Source organism: Osmerus eperlanus, chromosome 14, assembly GCF_963692335.1.
Source record: "Osmerus eperlanus chromosome 14, fOsmEpe2.1, whole genome shotgun sequence".
NCBI classification, from domain to species: Eukaryota; Metazoa; Chordata; class Actinopteri; order Osmeriformes; family Osmeridae; genus Osmerus; species Osmerus eperlanus.
The window spans coordinates 1,495,615-1,518,292 of NC_085031.1; the positions used below are offsets into that span (position 1 = coordinate 1,495,615).

Sequence of the window (22,678 nt, forward strand, 5' to 3'; positions counted from 1 at the left end):
CTTCCGCACCCTCTCTTGTCCTGCCAATATATTGGCCTCCACTTTGGGGTAGACATCTGTCAGTGTGGAAGTCAATGATACCTCCTGGTTTCCAACCAGTACATTGACTTCCTCGTCAGTTATCTGTAGCATTGGTGGAGATAAGTGAACAAAAGTACAGATTATAGCAGATACCATTATTGCCAAAGTAGTTATATACTGCAGGAAATTGCCATTATACCTGCCACTTGTCCGGAAATTCAGAAGGGTAACGGGCCTCCCTTCCATACATCAAGAAATATGGGGAGTATTTTGTTGTCAGCTGTTTTTTAGTGCGTAGACCAAATACGGTGGGCTTTAAATATTCGTCCCAGTCACTTGGGTGGCCCTTCACAATTTTTTTCAAAGCTCTGATAATGGAAAATGATTTAAATTATTCACCGTAATTACACACAGTTATATCATATATAGAAATGTGTAAACAAAACATGATTCTCACCCTTGAATGGTGCCATTGAGCTTTTCCACCAAGCCATTTGTTTGCGGGTGGTATGGGGCACAGAGGCTTCTGGCAATGCCAAGCTTGGCACACATGTCCAGGTTGATCTGGCAGTGAATGTGAAAATTAATATGATACTTCTTTTCCCCAGTGATGTCATGTACAAGAATACAGTAATATCAAATGTCTCTGAACTTGACTTACTTTGTTAACAAATTCTTTGCCCTGGTCCGTAAGAATCCGTTTGGGTGCACCATATTTATTAAAGAAGTCCTTTATGCACCCTGAAACTTCTTCCGCCTTCTTACTTTTAAGTGGATATACCTCCATCCATTTGGTAAAATAGTCCACCATTACACACATGTACATGTTTCCTTTGTTGGAGCATTTTAATCTTCCAACCAGGTCCATTCCATCCATCCATCCATCATCTTCCGCTTGTCCGGGGGTCGGGTCGCGGGGGCAGCAACCTAAGCAGGGAGGCCCAGACTTTCCTCTCCCCGGCCACTTCCACCAGCTCTTCCTGGGGGACCCTGAGGCGTTCCCAGGCCAGCCGAGAGACATAGTCCCTCCAGCGTGTCCTGGGTCTTCCCCGGGGCCTCTTCCCAGTGGGACGTGCCCAGAACACCTCACCAGGGAGGCGTCCAGGAGGCATCCTTATCAGATGCCCGAGCCACCTCAACTGGCCCCTCTCGACGCGGAGGAGCAGCGGTTCTACTCTGAGCCCCTCCCGGATGACCGAGCTTCTCACCCTATCTCTAAGGGAGAGCCCGGACACCCTGCGGAGAAAACTCATTTCGGCCGCTTGTATTCGCGATCTCGTTCTTTCGGTCACTTCCCACAGTTCGTGACCATAGGTGAGGGTAGGAACGTAGATCGACTGGTAAATAGAGAGCTTCGCCTTTCGACTCAGCTCCTTCTTCACCACAACGGACCGATGCAGAGCCCGCATCACTGCGGACGCCGCACCGATCCGCCTGTCGATCAGGTCCATTCCAACCAGTTCAAACAGCTCATAAACCTTAAATGCAAACCAAAGAGTAATATAAATAAGAATTCCATGTTAAACTAAATGTTAAATGTAATGAGGTCAGATTTCACCTCTATAGGTTTGTACTGCGTCTTTTCCTTTATAGAGGCCCTCTTCCTCTGACATCTGTCATCACACTGTGCGATCTAACAAAGTAAAAACAATTGAGAACACTTGTGTTATATGTATCCTAAATATTTTCATAAGCTTTACAGACATATATTATATAGGGCCTATCATAACGCACTCACCCATTTTGTGATGTCTGCCTTCATCCCAGGCCAGTAGTATCGTTGCACGATAGCATGCATGGTTTTTTTGACTCCACAGTGAGCCCCAATGGCACTGGCATGTAATTCCACAAAGACATCATTGGCCTCCTGTGGAGTAAGAACAACCTTTGCAAGGTGATGTTGCTGTTCGTCTTGCTTCCTCTGGCACTGGTAATAGAGTTCACCATCTCGGGACACATTGCCATAAACATTTTAACATATATTTCAAAATGTTATAATGCAATGGGTAAAGTGCTTTTGTGTGGTTTGCCTTACCAATGACTTGGTAACTCTCTGCCCTTCTTTTCAAAACATATCTCTCACTCTTGGTGGAGTTTGGAGGAAAGATATTGTTCATTTTCAGGGAAACAATTTCTTGGACTTTTTGGGGATCCATATTTGCTCTTTCTTTCTTTCACTAACTGACTGACTCACCTACTGACTGACTCACCTACTCACTTACTCACCTACTGACTTACTACTGACCTACTGACTTACTACTGACCTACTGACTTACTGACTACTGACTGATCTACTGACTTACTACTGACTTACTACTGACATACTACTGACTGACCGACCGACTTACTACTGACTGACTTACTGACTACCAAAACCATCAACTCACTGTTGCTCCTGAGAAAAGGCCCTTTCACCTGCCCCCTTTATACTCGCTCAATTGTGCTGTACAGATGTGTGCAATTACTTTAATTGACTCATTGACTCCTATGATAAGTGGCATGATATAGAAACATGGACACAGACATTATAGTAATTTTGACAATCATGGCAATTTAACCCTAACAGATAACCAGCTGTTTTGGATGAAACCAAACCATGTGCTGATGTTAGGGGTAAAGGATATTCAATTAAATCATTAAATCATTGTTTATAATACTTCACACAACATTCATTTCATTTAGCAGACGCTCTTATCCAGAGCGACTTACAGTAAGTACAGGGACATTCCCCCCGAGGCAAGTAGGGTGAAGTGCCTTGCCCAAGGACACAGCATAATTTGGCGCATAATAAAGGAAATATGATGGCAATACATGTGTTATGTGTTTGTTAGACACAAAATACAAATGTATGTATCATAGAAACCTCACAAAGTCACCTGGATGCTATTCACAAATGCATGCAACACGAAGTAGCCTACTCTATTGCGGGTAAAATATTACCATGGCAAGTGACCATGGTATAAGCGGTATAATATAACTCCGCGGAAGCAAGGTTAACGCCTCCGCATCGTCCATTATCAGGTGATATTACACCTCGTAGGGCATTGTCCCTTACGTAACTTAGCCCTAAAGCTAGCTAGCTGCCGTTTCGGAAAAATAACTTACGCTGTGGGGATCGTCGCAAATATTTAGAACTCACGCGTCTAAAGGTTCATTTCATTGCGAATGCCTTTGTATATCGCATAAATTAACAAAACAAAATTTCTCATACAGCCTCCTACCTTTAGTGCAAATTAGTCCAAGAGCTTAGTGACACGAATAGTGCGGTCATCATGGATAAAAATATCCATCGCCAAACTGGTGGCAAAACGTTTTTGGAAATGCTTATCAAAACAATGTCGGCCCATGTACATGAGTTAATTCCTTATCACATCAAAACGGAACAAGCAGGAATAAGAAAAACGTTTGTGAAGTTTTTTTGCAAAAACTGAAAAACGGATTTTGACTTATTTTGGTGTCTCGCTTTTTGAAATGTGAAATGCCTGTCATTGGCCGAATGTGTAGTCAGCATTACCTGTTCCTTCAAAGTAAAAGATTCTCCCTTTTAACCCTTGTGTTATCTTCGGGTCATTCTCACCCATCAGTCGTTGTGACGCACCGTCGTATTGCGACAACTTTATCGCATACAAAAACAAAGTGAAGCATTTTCTTTTAACCGTTGGGCTGTCTCAGACCCCCCACATTGCAAAGGTTAAAAGAAAATAATTTTTATTTGTTTTTGTCTTGGGTAAAATTGGGTAAACACAACGATGGTTCGTTATGAACCTATGGGTCATGTGACCCGAAGGCAGCACAAGGGTTAACTCAATTAGCCTAATATAGGTTATCTATCAATTCCATTTTATTCAAGTTTATAAACTTGCCAATTACTCTTTATTGACTTGGGAGTTCGCCCTTCCAACTTCATTCAATGCATCTACTTTTTCATAATTGATGTAGGGCCTTCTGATATCTATAAATAAACTAATGCAAAGATGCTGTAGTCAGGTTTTTTCCATTTATATTTGTATTAGTAATATTATAAGATCACAGCAATTATCATTTTTATTGGCCTGCTAGTGTGGTGGTGTTGCTTTATGGTTAGCTAGCTGATAGTGCTATAGATTCAACACCCCCTTGAAGTTCTTTCACATTATAAGATTACAGTACAGTACAGTACAACAAAATGCAATTAGCATCGAACCAGAATTGCAAATAGTATTTACAAGTATTAAGTACATTAAGTGTATGTATATTACAAGTGAAATACACAGATGTGCAAATGGATATTTTAAGTGGCATTGTAGATGCCAAATGAAGGCAAAGGTTGCATGGACACCTGGGATAGGGAGATAGCCGCCGTCGGCTCCCCGAGGTAGACATGCGTATGTAACAACTGTAAAAATATATACATGAAGGCAATTCTAAATGTGCAGAGGAAAATAGAATGTGCAAGGAGCATGTGCAATCGAAATGCAGGGATAGCAGCATGCACTGATGATCCTGTGCACCCTGCTCAGACACAGCTCTTGCATGCCACCAGGCGCTTGACCTCCTCCCTGTAGTCTGTCATTGACAGTTTCATGCATTAACATTCCCCCCCACTCATCTACACACCATACTCCACACATGTAAGGGATACTTTTAAGTGGAAAAAGTCACAATGTATTAATAATACACAAGTTCTGTCAAGTTCCATGGTAGTTTTGATGGAGAGCAATCGATGGAGAGATATAGGTTGGGGCTCTCACTGGGCTACTCAAGGATATTTACCTTTTTATTCCTTAGACCAGTGGTCACCAATCCTGTTGCAGGAGAGCTCCCTTTGTGTATAGGTTTCACTTCACATGGCCTAGCTGCAGTTAGTGAGTGGTTGCACAACTAACTAGCACACACATACACTTTAAGTATGTTCCTTTGTGATGCAACATTCAAGTACCATACAAAGTCAAATGACTTTCAACACCTAACTGCTGCCTTTCTCTTTCTGCATGAAATACTCTATCTAAAATATATCCAGATGAATGTGTTGGTGATACTACATTAATTTAAGAACTCGGAAATCAAAACAAACATCCACGCACTAAAACCTTATAAAGAATATAATTTCTGAAAAGGGATTATTTCAGGTATCAAATAAATTGTATTTGTGAAGAAATTACGCTGTGTAAAATGAAAATATAAACAGAATGCAATGATTTGATTGATCTCATAAGTCATTCATAATAGATAATTTAAAACAACACATTTTTCAGTCAGATGGCTGAGCGGTTAGGGAGTCGGGCTATTAATCAGAAGATTGCCGGTTCGATTCCTGGCCATGCAAATGACGTTGTGTCCTTGGGCAAGGCACTTCACCCTACTTGCCTCGGGGGGAATGTCCCTGTACTTACTGTAAGTCGCTCTGGAGAAGAGCGTCTGCTAAATGACTAAATGTAATGTAAAATGTAAATTTTTTAACTAAGGAACTGTACAATTTTACGAAAAGGTAATTTGGAATTTGATGGCTACAACATGTCGCAAAAAAAGTTGGGATAGGGACAATAAAAGGCTGGAAAAAGAAAGCGTTACAAAAAAATACACAGCTGGAGGAACATTTGCAACTAACTAGGTAAAATGCAAACAGGTCAGTAACATGATTGGGTATAAAAAAAGTATCTTAGAGAGGCAGAGTCTCTCAGAAGTAAAGATGCGCAGGGGTTCACCAATTTCTGAAAACCTGCATCTACATATTGTGGAACCATTTCAGAATAATGTTCCTCGACGTAAAATTGTGAAGACTTTGAATATCGCATCATATACAGTACATAATATATTAAAATAATTCTGAGAATCTGGAGAAATCTCTATGTAAGGGACGAGGTGGAAAATAAATACTGCATTCCTGTAATCTTCAGGCACTGCATAAAAAACAGGCATGATTCTGTAATGGAAATCATTGCATGGGCTCAGAAACACCTCCAGAACTCATTGTCTGTGAACATAGTTTGCCGTGCCATCCACAAATTCAGGTTAAAGCTCTATCATACAAAGAAGAAGCCATATGTGAACATGGGCTAAAGCTCATTTAAGATGGACTGAGGCAAAGTGGGAAAACTGTTCTGTGCTCACACAAATTGAAATGATTTTGGGAAACTATGCATGTTGCGTCCTCTGGACTAAAGAGGAGAGGAACCATCTGGCACTCAGTTCAAAAGCCTTAATTGTTGGAATGCTGCTTCAGCATTCCAAGTATTGTTCTTTGAATATTTATTGTTGGAATGCTGAAGCAGCATTCCAAGTATTGTTCTTTGAATCTTTATTCAACTTATTGTTGGAATGCTGCTTCAGCTGCTTCTTCTGTTTCTTCCAAGACACCTTTCAGCGCCTTCAAATCTTCAGCTATTAAAACCGTTCAGCTATCAAAAAATTCAGCTGTTTCAGGCCATGGGTGCTATGACTTTTCAGCTTTGTACCTCTTATGCTTGAATTAATATAAATCAATATTCATAATATTTTTAACATGGGTTTCCAATGGAGTTTTCTTTCAAATCCTCTCAAACTTCTTTAAACTTCTTCAACTTCCAAATACTTTTTCTTCCTTAATCTTTCAGCTAGAGCCACCATTTAAACTTTAAAATGCTGACAAAACACTAAACTATTTTTAAATAATTCAGCTTTTTTATATCTATTCAACTTTTTTCAATATCACTGATTATGTTTCATGACCTTTTCAAGCCGTTTTCTGAGATTTACATGGGTGTGGACGTGAAACCCTAGAGTGCAGACTGAAACGCTTAGAGTGGAGGGCAGCTTCGGATGTCGTTGAAAAAATATTTCTAGTTTGCCAGCATTGCCACAATTTTCGCTCTTCATGCATCAATAGATAGCTAATTTTGTGCTGGTCGTAGACAGTTGTCTGTTGAATCCAACAGACGTACACATTTGTTCAGAGCCCCACGAAAGCGAGACAAAGTCCAACTCTCGCCCCATAGAGACCAATGCAAATCTGGTGACAAAATCGTCAGAGAAAGCAAAAAGAACACGATTTTGAAACTGCCGGTAGGGTCGTATTTCTGACCGCACAGAAATATAAAGGACATCTCTGGTTTCGGCAGAGTCTTGGGTCTCGGAAAATATCCTTATTTTTTGGATTGGACGTATAGTTTTGCGTCTAGGTTAACTTGTTTGAGGTGTGGATTCTAGCTACATTTCTGTTATTCTCTCCCCTCAGCGCGTTAGCAATCACAGCTGCACCATCACCGTGGCAACGACAGACACGCACCACTCAGTCTCACGCAGGTGATTGGTATTAGCTGATTAGTGGAGTCACAAGACAGAGTTTGATAGTATTTCAACCTAATACAATTTACAAGAGGTGACTCTGCAGGTGCTGCTAATATCTCCTTTACTACTATTGCTAATGGAACTGTTTTATTCTACTACGCCACTGAGTGCGTTTACTTGACCATGAGAAACCCGATTACTAGCAATTGTCGGTTTATGCCATACGATTACTCCGTTTACATGTGTAATTAGTTATGCGATTACTCAATAAGCGCATCTACATGATTCTTTTTATTAATCGTTGTATGCTCCACGGACAAAACTTGCACCATCATCCTTCTGCAACAAAGTGTCGCCGTGTCTTCCTGTATCGGCCATACTGCTGTATGTTTCATTCAATCAACACATTGAATCCTACTATGAAAGCCGAGTAAACGCACTCAATGCACACATCTGCTACTGCTATTACTATCCCAACTATAATTTCAGCTGTTGACTATAATATTCTTTTCATGACTAGCTAGCCTAGGCCTACTTCTTTTTCTGTTTAACAGTTCAGCTTTCAGCTTCTCCCGCATTGTATTTCAGCTCTTAGCGTTGTTAGATGATGCAGTTCAGTTTCCACACTGCCTCTTTTGTGTGACTCACACATTTTTGACATTCATTTCAGCTTGCGGGTATTTTCTCATTTCTGTATTTTCTGCAATTTAAGAAAAATAATTTCATCTTTCAGCATTCCAACGCATTTTCAGCAGGAAATGCCTTTCTAGTTTTTATTATTTATCTTCTATTTCTTCCGTGGCACCTTTCAGCGCCTTCAAATCTTCAGCTATTAAAACCGTTCAGCTATCAAAAAATTCAGCAGTTTCAGGCCATGGGTGCTATGACTTTTCAGCTTTGTACCTCTTATGCTTGAATTAATATAAATCAATATTCATAATATTTTTAACATGGGTTTCCAATGGAGTTTTACATTTACATTTAGTCATTTAGCAGACGCTCTTATCCAGAGCGACTTACAGTAAGTACAGGGACATTCCCCCGAGGCAAGTAGGGTGAAGTGTCTTGCCCAAGGACACAGCGTCAGCTGGCATGACCGGGAATCGAACTGGCAACCTTCGGATTACTAGCCCGATTCCCTCACCGCTCAGCCACCTGACTCCCGAGTTTTCTTTCAAATCCTCTCAAACTTCTTTAAACTTCTTCAACTTCCAAATCCTTCTTCTTCCTCAATCTTTCAGCTAGAGCCACCATTTAAACTTTAAAATGTTGACAAAACCCTAAACTATTTTTAAATAATTCAGCTTTTTGATATCTATTCAACCTTTTTCAATATCACTGATTATGTTTCATGACTTTTTCAAACCGTTTCTGAGATTTACATGGGTGTGTACGTGAAACCCTAGAGTGCAGACTGAAACGCTTAGAGTGGAGGGCAGCTTCGGATGTCGTTGAAAAAATATTTCTAGTTTGCCAGCATTGCCTCAATTTTCGCTCTTCGTGCTTCATTTTTGGATCAATAGATAGCTAATTGTGTGCTGGTCGTAGACAGTTGTCTGTTGAATCCAACAGACGTACACATTTGTTCAGAGCCCCACGAAAGCGAGACAAAGTCCAACTCTCGCCCCATAGAGACCAATGCAAATCTGGTGACAAAATCGTCAGAGAAAGCAAAAAGAACAAGATTTTGAAACTGCCGGTAGAGTCGTATTTCTGACCGCACAGAAATATAAAGGACATCTCTGGTTTCGGCAGAGTCTTGGGTCTCGGAAAATATCCGTATTTTTTGGATTGGACGTATAGTTTTGCGTCTAGGTCAACTTGTTTGAGGTGTGGATTCTAGCTCCATTTCTGTTATTCTCTACCCTCAGCGCGTTAGCAATCATAGCTGCACCATCACCGTGGCAACGACAGACACGCACCACTCAGTCTCACGCAGGTGATTGGTATTAGCTGATTAGTGGAGTCACAAGACAGAGTTTGATAGTATTTCAACCTAATACAATTTACAAGAGGTGACTCTGCAGGTGCTGCTAATATCTCTTTTACTACTATTGCTAATGGAACTGTTTTATTCTACTACGCCACTGAGTGCGTTTACTTGACCATGAGAAACCCGATTACTAGCAATTGTCGGTTTATGCCATACGATTACTCCGTTTACATGTGTAATTAGTTATGCGATTACTCAATAAGCGCGTCTACATGATTCTTTTTATTAATCGTTGTATGCTCCACGGACAAAACTTGCACCATCATCCTTCAGCAACAAAAAGTTTCGCCATGTCTTCCTGTATCGGCCCTACTGCTGTATGTTTCATTCCATCAACACATTGAATCCTACTAAGAAAGCCAAGTAAACGCACTCAATGCACACATCTGCTACTGCTATTACTATCCCAACTATAATTTCAGCTGTTAAGACTATAATATTCTTTTTATGACTAGCTAGCCTAGGCCTACTTCTTCTTCTGTTTAACAGTTCAGCTTTCAGCTTCTCCCGCATTGTATTTCAGCTCTTAGCGTTGTTAGATGATGCAGTTCAGTTTCCACACTGCCTCTTTTGTGTTTTCTGTAATTTAAGAAAAATGCTTTCAGCATTCCAACGCATTTTCAGCAGGAAATGCCTTTCTAGTTTCTAATGGTATGGGAGTGCATTAGGGCCTATACAATGGCCATCTTGCACATATGGAAAGGCACCCTCAATGCTGAAAGGTATATCCAGGTTTTAGAGCAACATTTGCTTGCATCCAGGCAACATCTTTTTCAGGGAAGGCCTTGCATATTTCAGGAAGACGATGTTAAACCACATCCTGCATCTGTTACATCAGCATGGCTTCGTAGTAGAAGAGTCCGGGTTCTAAACTGGCCTGCCTGCAGTCCAGACCTTTTACCAGTAAAAACATTTGGTGGATCATGAAACAAAATATGACAAAGAAGACCCAGGACCGTTGAGCCGCAACAATCCTGTATCAGACACAAAAGGGACAACATTCCTCTCCCACAACTCCAGCAACTGGGGCCTGTACTACGAATCAAGATCAACATGCTCTGGATTACTTTCAGTTACCCAGATACAAAAAGCCTAACAATCGCAATCACGATAAGCGGTATCACGACGGCGGTTATAAACTCTCCAACTCAACCAAGATCTTTCCAATGTAGAGACGTGCGCGTTCACATAAAAGGGCGGTGTTTGCACCGTATGTCCAATCGCAAACATGGACAAAACAAAAGCCGCATATTTCACACAAACTTTGTCTACTCCTACTGCGTGAAATATTGTAATACAAACATATCAGGAATACAGACATATAATACCGGCAAAAATCAACAAAGTCGCTGCTGCCAAGCTGGCAGAAAATAGCAGACGCTGTAAATGTGCATTCCATAAAGTTAAACTTTTGTTGTTGTATTATTTTAGTTGCAACCCTGGCAGTGGCAAACGATCGTGGGAGCAAATAAAAAATAAATATAAAAACATAATTCAAAACGGTAAGTAGCAGTAGGCAATACTTGCACATATTTTAAGGCCAACAAGTACAAGGCTCTATTGCCTGAGTCAGTCCCTTTTGTAGGATATTGGTATACAAAGGGCCTATAGAACAATGAAATTGCTTGCAGCCAACAGGAAGAAAAATTAGGCAAAGAAAACTGGAGGGGGCCCTCCTCCACAGGACTTCACTCCTGCTGAGGAGCTGGCCCTCTCCAGCTATCAGGGTCGCCCCATGATGGAAGGAGTGGAAGGGGGCATTTCTTCAGACCCTGGTGGCAGCAGCTCAGAAACCCAGGCACATGTATGTTTTAAGTAATCTATGTGACCATGTTCATTCAACAATTATTTATGAATATTGTAGGAGTGAAATGTATTACTGTTTTTTGCAGTGACAGGAAATACAGTGGTGTTGCTGCCACCACCCACTGTCATCCCACTTAGAGGTAACAGTGAAACTAATAGTATGTATGCCATATGTGGTTGCTGAATATTGATCAAATATGCCAGATATGATCAGGAAACTGTCTGCCTGCTCAGAGAGCATTTTGCGGGTACACTTTTAAGTTTTATTTACCACTTGGAACACAGATGGTGAGTGTGTGAACGTGTGGCTGTGATTGAAGTGTCTGTAATGACTGGTGGTGGTTTTAACACGAGACAAAAGTCCTTAAAGTGCTCATTTCAAATATGACTCAATTGATTAAATTTCTATGGTGTTAAACTCAGCAGGAAGAGGAACTTCTTCCTCCCCCTGAGCCTAGGGCCTCCACTTCAAGGCCAAGACAAAGACACAAGGTATAAGCAATGAACCTTGAAACACAGTAGTCAAATGGACACCTTCAACTTTCTCCAAGTGTGCCTTGCAAAGGGACGATGTTCTTTATTTGTTTCAGGTTGGAGCAGACAATGTAAGGGCCCTGTATAAAAGAACTCCGGAGCTCGATATAGAGTGTAAGAGGCTCGATATAGAGTATAAGAAGCTTTTAATTTAAAAAAACAAGGCTGGAGATGGAAAAACTGGAATATGAGAAGAGATCATACATGACTGAATGAATGACACTAAGGATGTATTTGTTAAACTTTTTTCAACGTTTTTGTCTTTTTATACCATTTTATGGCTTTTTGTTGTGCCTTTTGAGTCTTTTGTGGGTGTTTTCACAATTTTTTTCTTTCAATGTCCTATTTATTCTTTTTGAAAAATGCTATAAAAGTGAATGAAACATCCTAATTCAATGAAAATAGTGAAATGATCATTTATTTAACTTGTGAAGAGCATTGTACGGTACCATACACATTGTTCTTTTTGGTTTGAAATATTTTTGTTGAAGGAAACCCAAATTTCTGATATGGAAATAATTAGAAAATGGGTCAAAGCAACCCAAGGACAACAGAAGGGGTTAAGTGGAGACACCCCAGTGAATAGGAATAACATATCAACATGACACTACATAAAGGTACCCGTAACGAAATAACGCAACGCTATGCATACAGTCTATGGAACTGTGAGCGCACGGCTTCGATGTGTCCCATTGGCAACATACGGCTCAAGAAGCTGGCAAAGATACGTAATTCCCTCAGCTGAGAATCTATATATTTCATAAAGATAGTCGTCAGGGAATGCCAAAGGGATTTGTCGGTCTCTAAATGTTCTGGCTCTTCTGAGCGCACATCTCACTATCCGCGCACCAAGCTCCACAGGATCTTCTAAGAACGGTGACGCCATTATCATCAAGAATGAATGGGTCAGTGGGTGGTGCTTTATCTGTTGATCTCTGATCTCAAACTTAACCTGCTCCCGACCAGGTTAGGAGTTCAGCATGTGTTACCATGGCAATCTACCCCGGTAACAAGTGATCCACCGTCGTGAGACAGAAAACCCTGGGTTGAACCTGAAGTGACCTCGTTAACGGCAAATCTTGATTCGTAGTACAGGCCCCTGGCCTCCTCAGTTCCTAGACAGATACAGACTGTTATTAAAAGAAGAGGGAATGATACACAGTGGGGAACATGGCCTTGTCCTAACCTTTTTGAGATGTGTTGGTGCCATCAAATTCATAATCACCGTATGTTTTCCTTAAAATGTTACATTTTATCAGTTTAAACATTTGATCTGTTTTCTATGTTCTGTAGTGAATAACATATGGGTTTATGAGATTTGCAGATCATTGTATTGTGTGTTTTATTTTATTTTTCACAACGTCCCAATTTTAGGGGAATTGGGGTTGTGTCTTGATCAAGTTAAAGGGGAAACTTCTAGTTTATCAGAAGTAGTTCTGTTCAGTAGAGTTTAGTAGAAGTAGTTCTGACTACACATTTGGCCAATGACAGGCATTTCACATTGAGCTCCACCCACGTGAGAAAAATTTAATTCACAAATGTTTTTCTTAATCCTGCTTGTTCCGTTCTGATGTGATGAGGAATTAAACTCACGTACACGGACCAATGTCAAACCCGGCACTGTACTCCATTGGATTATAAAAAGAAAATCTGCGAAATATAAACTTTGCAGAGTGCCCGGTTCTCAAGAGAATTGTGGGAAATCCGCTATGCCTAAAATCCCATTACAAAAAATACACAGACAGATACATACACACAGAGATTCTTGGCATTGTTAGAGAGATGGATTGCTTGTTGAGTGGATCTTACTTGGAAAATAGTAATGTTCAAATACAAAAGAATGTTTTGACATGGATTTGGTGGCTAATATTGTAATATTTTAAATCATTTTCTTCCTGTGTGTGCCTGTGCATGTGCATTAATGCTTGGGCTTGTGTGTCTTTGTGTATTTTCAGGGGAGCAATCTAGAGAAGAGAGCATCACTCAGATCCTGAAGAGGGCCCATGACAGCAGGAAGACAGTGGAAAACTCAGCCAAGGACCTGTTGATCCGCCTGGATGGAAGCTGTGGAGCAGCCTTCACTGTATCTGGCTGCAGCGTACAGCCATGGGAGAGCCTGTCCTCCAACAGTCACACCAGGTCAGAGTGTGTGTTTGAACGTATGTTTGAGTATGGATTGGTATGATGTTGGCTTGCTGTGATGTTGTCACTATTCTTCCTTCATAGTGCTGTGATGTTATAACAGTATTGATTAAATGTTTTTTTTCTAATACCGTGTCCTAACTGGATGCGACACGAGGGACGCGACTAAAAGCAGTTTGATTGCCTTTTTTTCTGTTGTAATGTCCTAACGAGCGACTCGATGCTGTGCGGCGCAATGTTTTGGCAAAACTTTTTGTCGAACGCCCTGTTTCTATTTATTTTTGGTTGTTCGCCTTGAAAGCTCTGTAGCATATGAAGTCATAGTAATGTGGTTAGATTAGATGACGTAACAGAAGTGAATTTGACGGATTCATTGTGGACAGAGAGCGTCCGATGCGACACAACAGTCGGATGCTCACATCCAGTTAGGACGCTGTGAGAACGGATCAGAACACAATTGTTATACTTTGTCAGTGATGTCACAAAGGTATTCAGTCTGTTGTGTCAGTGGTTATGTGCCATCACAATGGTATTCTGAGATATTATAGTGTAACACTCATTAGTTTAGTAGAGATGAGAAGTTCACCCAACAGTCATATTTTGATTAATCAGAATTTATTAAAAAAATTAAAACTGGATAAATATTATAAATACAGAATGAAAACTTAAAAGACCCCGGGGTCCATTGCAATGGTAGTCCCAAAAGCAGTTCCTTTCCTCTGAAAAGCAGAGACGGAGATTGCACTTTCTGCAGAGCGTATTAGAATATCCTTTTATGCCGTGTCTGCAACGTCCTCTCGTTGTCTTCACCTGAAATGTGCGACCATGTCCCTGCGCACATCCGTTGGTGGTTCACATGCCCTCTTGGCTGGGACCCCATTTGGTGGACCCCCATTACCTGAGGATGGTCTCTTCTGAGCAGTCACAGGTCTCTGAAGTGTCACAGTTATCGACGTCAAAGGGCTCCCACTGGCTGGAGATGGCCGCCCTCTCCTTGGTGTGTTGACAGCTGTGTTTGTCAGGATGAGAGAGGAAGCTAGTTGCGCCTGAAACAGTCTCCTGTACAACATCTTTTTCTTGGAAATATTGAGAGCCTTGCAGTCCCATTTGTAGAGGAGACAGGCATTGATCACAGCAATGATAATAGTGTGCCAGAAGATGTAACTGTATCAGCGGCGCAATTTCATGAGGAACTTGTATTTGGCTCCAAATGAGTCCAGCAAATCCACACCGCCCATGCATTTGTTGTATGCACCCACAATATGAGGTCTCTCAACTTCAATGTAGGATTTGGTGGATTTGTTCCAGCGTTTTGCACAGGATCAATACCAGCAAAGGATGACACAAGTGTGACTGCCCTGTTGTCATACCACTTGACAGCGCACATGTTGGGGTTTGGTTGGCTTGTGTTGGTTTGCTCGATGTCCTTACCATCATCATCATTAGTTGGACAATCAGTGAGCCTCTGATTCTCTTTTTCCACTTCCTCAACATTTTCAACCACCTCCTCATAACTCGAATCACTGGTGTCTGATTCCATGTCAACATCACTTTCTCCATTTGGATAGCATCAATGACATGCATACTGAAGTAAACTCTCCTTGCTAGTGTCATTCTGAAATGGAAATAATAGTTAGAGTATGTTCAAGTATACCTAATTCCAATGCAAATGAATCTTATTCATGCAGTACATTCCACTGAAGGCACACAATACTGTCTGAATAGCCTAATGTGCTTTCTACTTAACATTCTAAAAGGAAAATACAAACCCCCAGATCTCTTACATCCCCATATTGCAGACCATTCACACCTGTCCCAGAACAATGCACCATACATGCAACCCCCACATTCCAAAACATTTACACTTCCCACATGTCCCTGAACAACCATCCTCCAAAGCATTCCACAAACAGTATCTGCTTTGTGCAACAAGCAGATATTTGGGCAAACAAGCAAAGTCCAGATTTAAAAAAACATTTGACTATATTTCACTGCTAACATAGAAATAACATTGATTTAGAAATCTTCAAATCTGGTCTAAACTGAAAATTATAACAAATAACCCATTTGTAAAGTGTGAATCATCAAATACATTATATTTCTGTAAGTATTTATCCTGTATCTGAACATTCGAGAAGTGTAATGTTTCCATGTAGAGTGCAAGGTGCATTTGCTATTTTAGCTACCATTTTGACCCAACGTTGTAAAATTACAACAAAGACAAAACAAGCTGAAAATCAAATGTGATGCATGAATTCCACAATAACTTAGTATTTACATGAACTACATATTCTAACAATCACCCCAAAAAATTTGTCATGGAATTTACTTACTTCAATGTTGATATATCCAGTCAAATTAAACAAGCAGATTCGCTTCCAGGAAAGTTGGCTGGTGGATTGAGTTCATGGCCTTATAGCCAGATCTATATACACATTTAGTATCCAATGGCATTGCAAGGCAATACAATAAGACCCAATGACTATGAAAATGTGGTCTTTCCAAAAAAAAAAAGTGTTTTTTTGGAGAGCTAAAGGTGACGTTGTAATATTACAACAAGGGGTCTTACAGGGTTAGCGCACTTAACGGTGACGGTGTTTAGTTGCAGTCAGTAGATGCGCTAGTCGCTAGAATGTCGGGCCGTAAACACAAATTAGGGTTTCGGAAAAGATCTGAGAAAAAAGAGAGGATAGACAAAAGTATGGAAGCCCATTTCCGCCAGTAAAAAAAAAAAATACTGCAATACTAAGTCGAAATTATGAGATACGTAAGTCATAATTATGAGATACGTAAGTCATAATTATGAGATACTAAGTCATAATTATGAGACACCTAAGTCATAATTATGAGATACTAAGTCGAAATTAGGAGATACGTAAGTCATAATTATAAGATATTAAGTCATAATTATAAGATATTAAGTCATAATTATGAGATACAGTGCGTGTCCACTACAGCGGAGCGGGCGGCGCGGAGCGTCGGCTTCTAATTCATTTTCAATGAAGCCGGGCGTTCCTGTTCAGAACAAAGTCCCGAAATGTAACAAGCCTGAATTTAAAGATTACATTAAAATAATAATGAATGGTGCAGGGTTGCCGATGTTGTCAGTGTCCCTGGTGTGTTTTTATACTTTAAATTCAGTCTCGTCACATTACGTGACTGTTCTGTGCCACTACTAGCTCGCTAGCCCAGCAGACACACGACTGGTTGAGTGACCGGTGGCGTAACATGTAGTCTACTGTAATCTTGCACTAGTAAAATATTGTGTATTTTTACACAAATGTTGTGTAAAAGTGGTATTTTGATCGATATTGTGAGTACATGAACCCAAGTCTGCACGCTTGGCCATGACTACAACAATAGTGACCTTAGAGAACTAGTACAACTCTGTATTAACCTGTCGGACACGCCTCCGAGTGTGAACTGTGGGAAGGCAAGCAGTGCAAAAAATGCTGTAGTTACTATCTCATAATTATGACTTAGTAACTCATAATTATGACTTACGTATCTCATAATTTCGACTTAGTATCTCATAATTATGACTTAGTATCTCATAATTATGACTTACGTATCTCATAATTATGACTTAGTATCTCATAATTATGACTTAATTTGTCATCTTTTTTTTTTATTTTACTGGCGGAAATGGGCTTCCATACAAAAGAGATGGTTTCAATCAGTAACCCAGTTTTTTACCAAGAAAGGTGGGTAGCCAATCTGTGAGTGGTATTAACCTGTTGGTTTAATGTCCTTATAAGCTATCTAGCTACCCAGCTAACAAGGGACGGCCTGGGGACGTCATTTTGTTAGCTGGGTACAGTGTTAGCCTACATTTCATCAACATTTAATCAGTGCAGGGAAACATTTAGCAAGATATTCAGATTAAATCATTGTCCCGACTCCCTGCCCCTTTTAACAGACTTAACAACAGATGAGTCAGCAGCACCCCAGTCTCCCCATTACTATCGAACTCCAAGAAGCAATCCATTAACTAGAGAGGGTACAATTTCTGGGGAAATTGTAGGGTGTGCTTGCTTGCATCGGTTGCAGATGGGTCCGTTTATTAACTGTAATTTTTACAACTGATATTTCTGTATATTTTATATAAAAATGCCTACTTATTATTTATGAAGATTGCATAGATTTAAAAGCATAGCCTACATTTGTTGCTGCTCATGTACAATTCAAAATACAAAAAGTGAAGTGTAGCATGTCCCTGTACTTACTGTAAGTCGCTCTGGATACGGGCGTCTGCTAAATTACTAAATGTCATGTAGAATGAACCTAACCTATATGACTTAAACGTCACCTTAAGTTTTTCCCTTCTACAGTAGTGATATTTTCAAGCATTTAGCCCACTCATATTGCATGCATTCATTAAGAACCACCTTTGAAACAAGCTGAACCCCCTTGAAACAAGCTATTCTAAGTAACAACGTTGTCACCGGCAGTATGAGATAGAATAGCAATTGAAACAGTACCATCTGCTAACTGAAAATATGCTCCCAAAAAACGTAAATAAGCTTGACATTTATTTAGGGGGAAATAGCTCATTCAAAAGAAGTTTGCTGGAAGCGATCATTGTCAGTAACAATGCCAAATACGACCATTTGATCTTAGACTAGAGCCCTGCACGGTGGAGAAGCTGACCTCGGTAAATTGTGCTAAGCTAGCCTAGCTGCTGTTGCTAGCCAAACTTAAGGGGATTGTTTGAATGCGCCGGAAATGAAAAACGTTTCTTTTGACATCAAGTTTAGGCTGTGGCATTGAAGACAGCGACACACCACACAAGCTTGAGTTTAAATCCATTATTTAATGTGAAATTACTTACTGTACATACTCTTGAATTAGCTACTTAAATGTATGATGCTGCCAGTAGCCTACTGTGCGCAACAGTCTTACTACATCTATGCACGTTGTAGTTATGCGTAGTTGCTAACGTGTGCTGACGTTGTGACGTTGGGCTTGCACTGATTCCCTTTGGCGACAAAAGGCACTTTTTGCCACAAAAACTTGACCGGGGTTTGGATGGTCATTTATTGACTGCAGGTTTTCACCCTCCCATGCAGCCTGCAGTTTCCTTCACTAGGCCATGTGAGAAAGTTATGCAGAATGCAGTTTGCTGCAATCAGTGTGTCCACTTTCTCCACGTCCATGTTTATTACGGAGGATGATTCTCCATCTTGCCGCCAGCATTCCAAAAGCCTCCTCCACTGTCATGCGAACCCTTCACAGCCTGTAGTTGAACGTGGCTCTGTCCCGAGAGAGGGTTCATCCTCCAAAGGGTTTCAGGAGAAATGGCTTCATGGGAAAGGCTGCGTCAGCCACTATAACATGCGGCACCTCCCCTAGGAACGCAGGGATGTTGGTGGTGGTACTTGGAGGGTGTTGTTCTCCAGCCCCCTGTGCGGGGCAGAGTTTCTAAACACACCACGATCTCTGGTTCTGCCAAAATCCCCTATTTGGGTGACCTTTAGGGAACCTATAGTTGGCATCCACGAGAGCCAGCAAAACTTTTTTTAAAGTCCCTTTATAATTTAAAAAGAGCCTTCCATTCCTTGGCGGACCTGTAATTGTAATGTGCTTCCCATCTAGTGCTCCAATGCAATTGGGAAATTGCCACTTCTCTCAGAAGCATCTTGCCACCACAGCCCAGGTTTCCTTGGTTGGTTGAGGGATGAAGCTGTGCATCATTCGCTTTTCAATGGCCTTGGTGGTGTCCAGGATACAGTCGGACAGTGTTTGCACCCCCATCCTGTAGTCATAGGCCATTGAATGCATTGAATCCCATGATGCCATGTATCTGCAAAAGAGACCTAGGTTTAGTTACATGGGGCCTCATGTATAAAGGATTGCGCAGCTTTCATACCAGAAGATGGCGTACGGCCAAAACTCGAAAAGTACCTACGCACAGAAATATTCACATGTATAAAACCGGTCGTACGCCAGGTCCTACGGACCTTTCCTTTATAAATCACAATCAACGTGAGTTTGACCGCACGTGAACGAGCCACTGACCCCGCCTTGCCTCCTCCCATAAATGAATATGCAGATGGACTATAAATGTGCTCCTGAGGTCATTTCTTTGTCTGAATTACCGTGTTTCTTAGAATATACGCCGCCCTCGAATAAACGCCGCAATAAAAATACGGTGACCGTGAGCTTGAGGTTCTGACAACAGAGGTGGAGGCGAGAAAATGTGTCCTGTTTGTCGGCCTGTCATCAGGTATTAGGGACAAAAGAAAGTCAGCGGAGTGGAAAACTGTCACTATTTGAGCCCTTTCTTGTTTTTAACCTGTAGCACTTTGAGATTTAGCTAAATGTAAAGTGCATTACAAATAAAATCATTATTATTATTATAGGGCCATAAATGATGTGGGTTCAGAGAACCGGACCATGGCAGAAATTAAGAAGAAATGGTCCGATGTAAAACTTTAAATGAAGAAACGAGTAACGCATTGTAACAGCATGGCAGCTATAGGGTTAGCGTGACATGCATTTCCTGAGTGATTTTTTCGTTCATTTGACACCCTCAAGTTTAACAGTTATCAAGTGGTGGCGGATTAAACAGAAGGCTATATAGCATTTTGGGTTTTGGCATTTTGATGTGATCATCCACATTAATGATAAAACTTTTATTTTTATGTTTTTTGAATAGTCAACGTCAAAAACGTAGTAGTGGAAACTTTATTTTGTAATGTTTGGTGAGTTTCGGCACTTTTCAGTTAGAATTCGCCATGTTATAGAGCCAGACAAGACTTTGCGGATGGTCCACACATTCTCACGTCTGCTCAAAAGTTTCCGTGACGGCCCGCACATTCTCACGTTAAGTAAATCTTTATACATCACACCGTGTGCGTGAAAACCGTACGCAACGTTTATACATGAGGCCCATGGTCTTCACTGTTGATTAATAATCTGTTTTTCGTTAACACTTTATTTCGATGGTCCATCTGTTTACACGCTATAGGTTATCAGTAACTACTCAGTAGCATGTCAACAATGTATCTGTTTACATTCAACAAAACGGTTTCAACAGACATGTAGTTGTGCATTCAACTACCTGTCTGTAGATTATCAGGTGCATTTCAAGTGTTGATCTACAAGTTTGACTGAATGTGTCTGCTGACTTTCAAAGCTTGTTTTCAACAGGTCATAAACCAATATTCAACTAACTGTAGATTGTTTGTTGCATTTTTATAGTCCATCTGTTGGCACACTATAAGCTGTAAGTAGCTACTCAGTAGCATGTCAACAATGTATCAGTTGACATTCAACAGTTTCAACAGACAAGTACCATGCATTCAACTAACTGTCTGTTGACTATCAGGTGCATTTCAAGTGTTGATCTACAGATTTTACAAAATGTCTGCTGACTTTCAAGGTTTTTTAACCAACATTCAACTAATTGTCAGTTAACTGATACATTTACTATCTGTTGATAATGTATTGATTCTCAACAAAAGATAATGTGCTTCTCTTCTGGATTATTTACAAGCTATTAATAGGCATTCTCCACTAAATGTTTGTAGACGTGTTTTAGGACCATCCAATTAAAGTGAAAAACCGTTGGGTGTAGTAGAATGCCTATAAACTATCAACAGAACACATATTAACCATTTGTACATAAAGAGGAAAGTTTTGCAAAACTGATCACTAACACTGGTTAACTAAAGTCAATACCAGGCTATAAAGTACAGTAAAACTAAAATGATAGGCAGCAAATGAAAGAAAAAAAGCTCTTATTTTTACAACTTTTGGTCAGGTGAACAATACCTGACCAAAAATAAAACATAAATACAATCACCACACTGGCAACGTTTCTTTTTTGTACAGTTACAGTAAAAATTTACAGAAGAACAGAACATACTGCTGAGGCTAACATCAACTGTTAGAAACACTACATAACCCCCTAAGCTTGTTCATGAACTTGAAGCATGTTGCAAGAATTTAGTATTTTACAGTAAAGGGGATGAGCTCTTTGTTGCTTTTCATCTTGATTACCTTTTCTGCTAATTCGCCAACTATTTACCACTTTTGTGTGATAAATCCTCTCCTTCCGTATCAATGAAATGAGTGGTACCCTATACTATCACCCTTGCTAGGCGAGGGGCGTTGAGTCAAATGGAACACGCGTACCTGCTCAAATATATTTTCAGGTCACGTGAAAAATGATCCTAAGACTCATACCCGGCAGATGAACGAATCATTGATCCGAAGACTCGGTTGGCAGAAGAATTAAACATTGATCCGAAGACTCGGTTGTCAGGAGAACGAAACATTGATCCGAAGACTCGGTTGTCAGAAGAACGAAACATTGATATGAAGACACGGTTGGGAGGTGAACGATTCGTTCATCTGCCGGGTACGAGTCTTTGGATCATTTTTCACGTGACCTGCATAGGCTCAGAAGAGGAAACAGAAAGGATTTGTTTACCTCGTTCACTCTTGCGTGACAAGGTTTAGTAAGACGTGAATGATATCCGTTCACAAGTGATAATTATAGGTTTTGTTATTTGAAAGTTTTTGTACTTTACTTACAGTGCAGTGTAATTGTTTGCCGTGATAATTAAATGCTAGTGTGATATTAAATGACCATTTCAAATCATACAAGCTGTCATGATGCATTATTTTAATGCAGGAATTTCTTGTAAAATAGTATCTGCTGGTTTACATGCACTAACATATAGGCATATATGAGAATATGATAAATGTCCCCTCCCCCCGTTGAAATGAACTAATGACTCGAAAAAAGATTAATTCATTTTACTGAACGAGATTCAAAGTGCTAGTTTTTAGGGTTCTATCACTACTAACTAAATAGTCCTGCTGGGTGCTCATGTTTGATTATGTAAATATGGGCCTGGTAAAAAAAAGTGACAGAATTTAACATACTAAATACTGTGTATAATATAGTGTCTCACTTGACATGGGTGT

At 40.4% G+C, this 22,678-nt stretch overlaps 1 protein-coding gene across 3 annotated transcripts in view; it reads left to right on the top strand.

The window, feature by feature from the left end:
* mcc (MCC regulator of WNT signaling pathway) overlaps nt 1-22,678 on the top strand; it is a 351,584-nt gene that overhangs the window by 280,213 nt on the left and 48,693 nt on the right. For all 3 annotated transcript variants that reach the window (XM_062478461.1, XM_062478464.1, XM_062478462.1), the window contains one exon: nt 13,555-13,738. In XM_062478461.1, the coding sequence (XP_062334445.1) occupies nt 13,555-13,738 (184 nt within the window). The remainder of the gene's footprint in view (nt 1-13,554; nt 13,739-22,678) is intronic.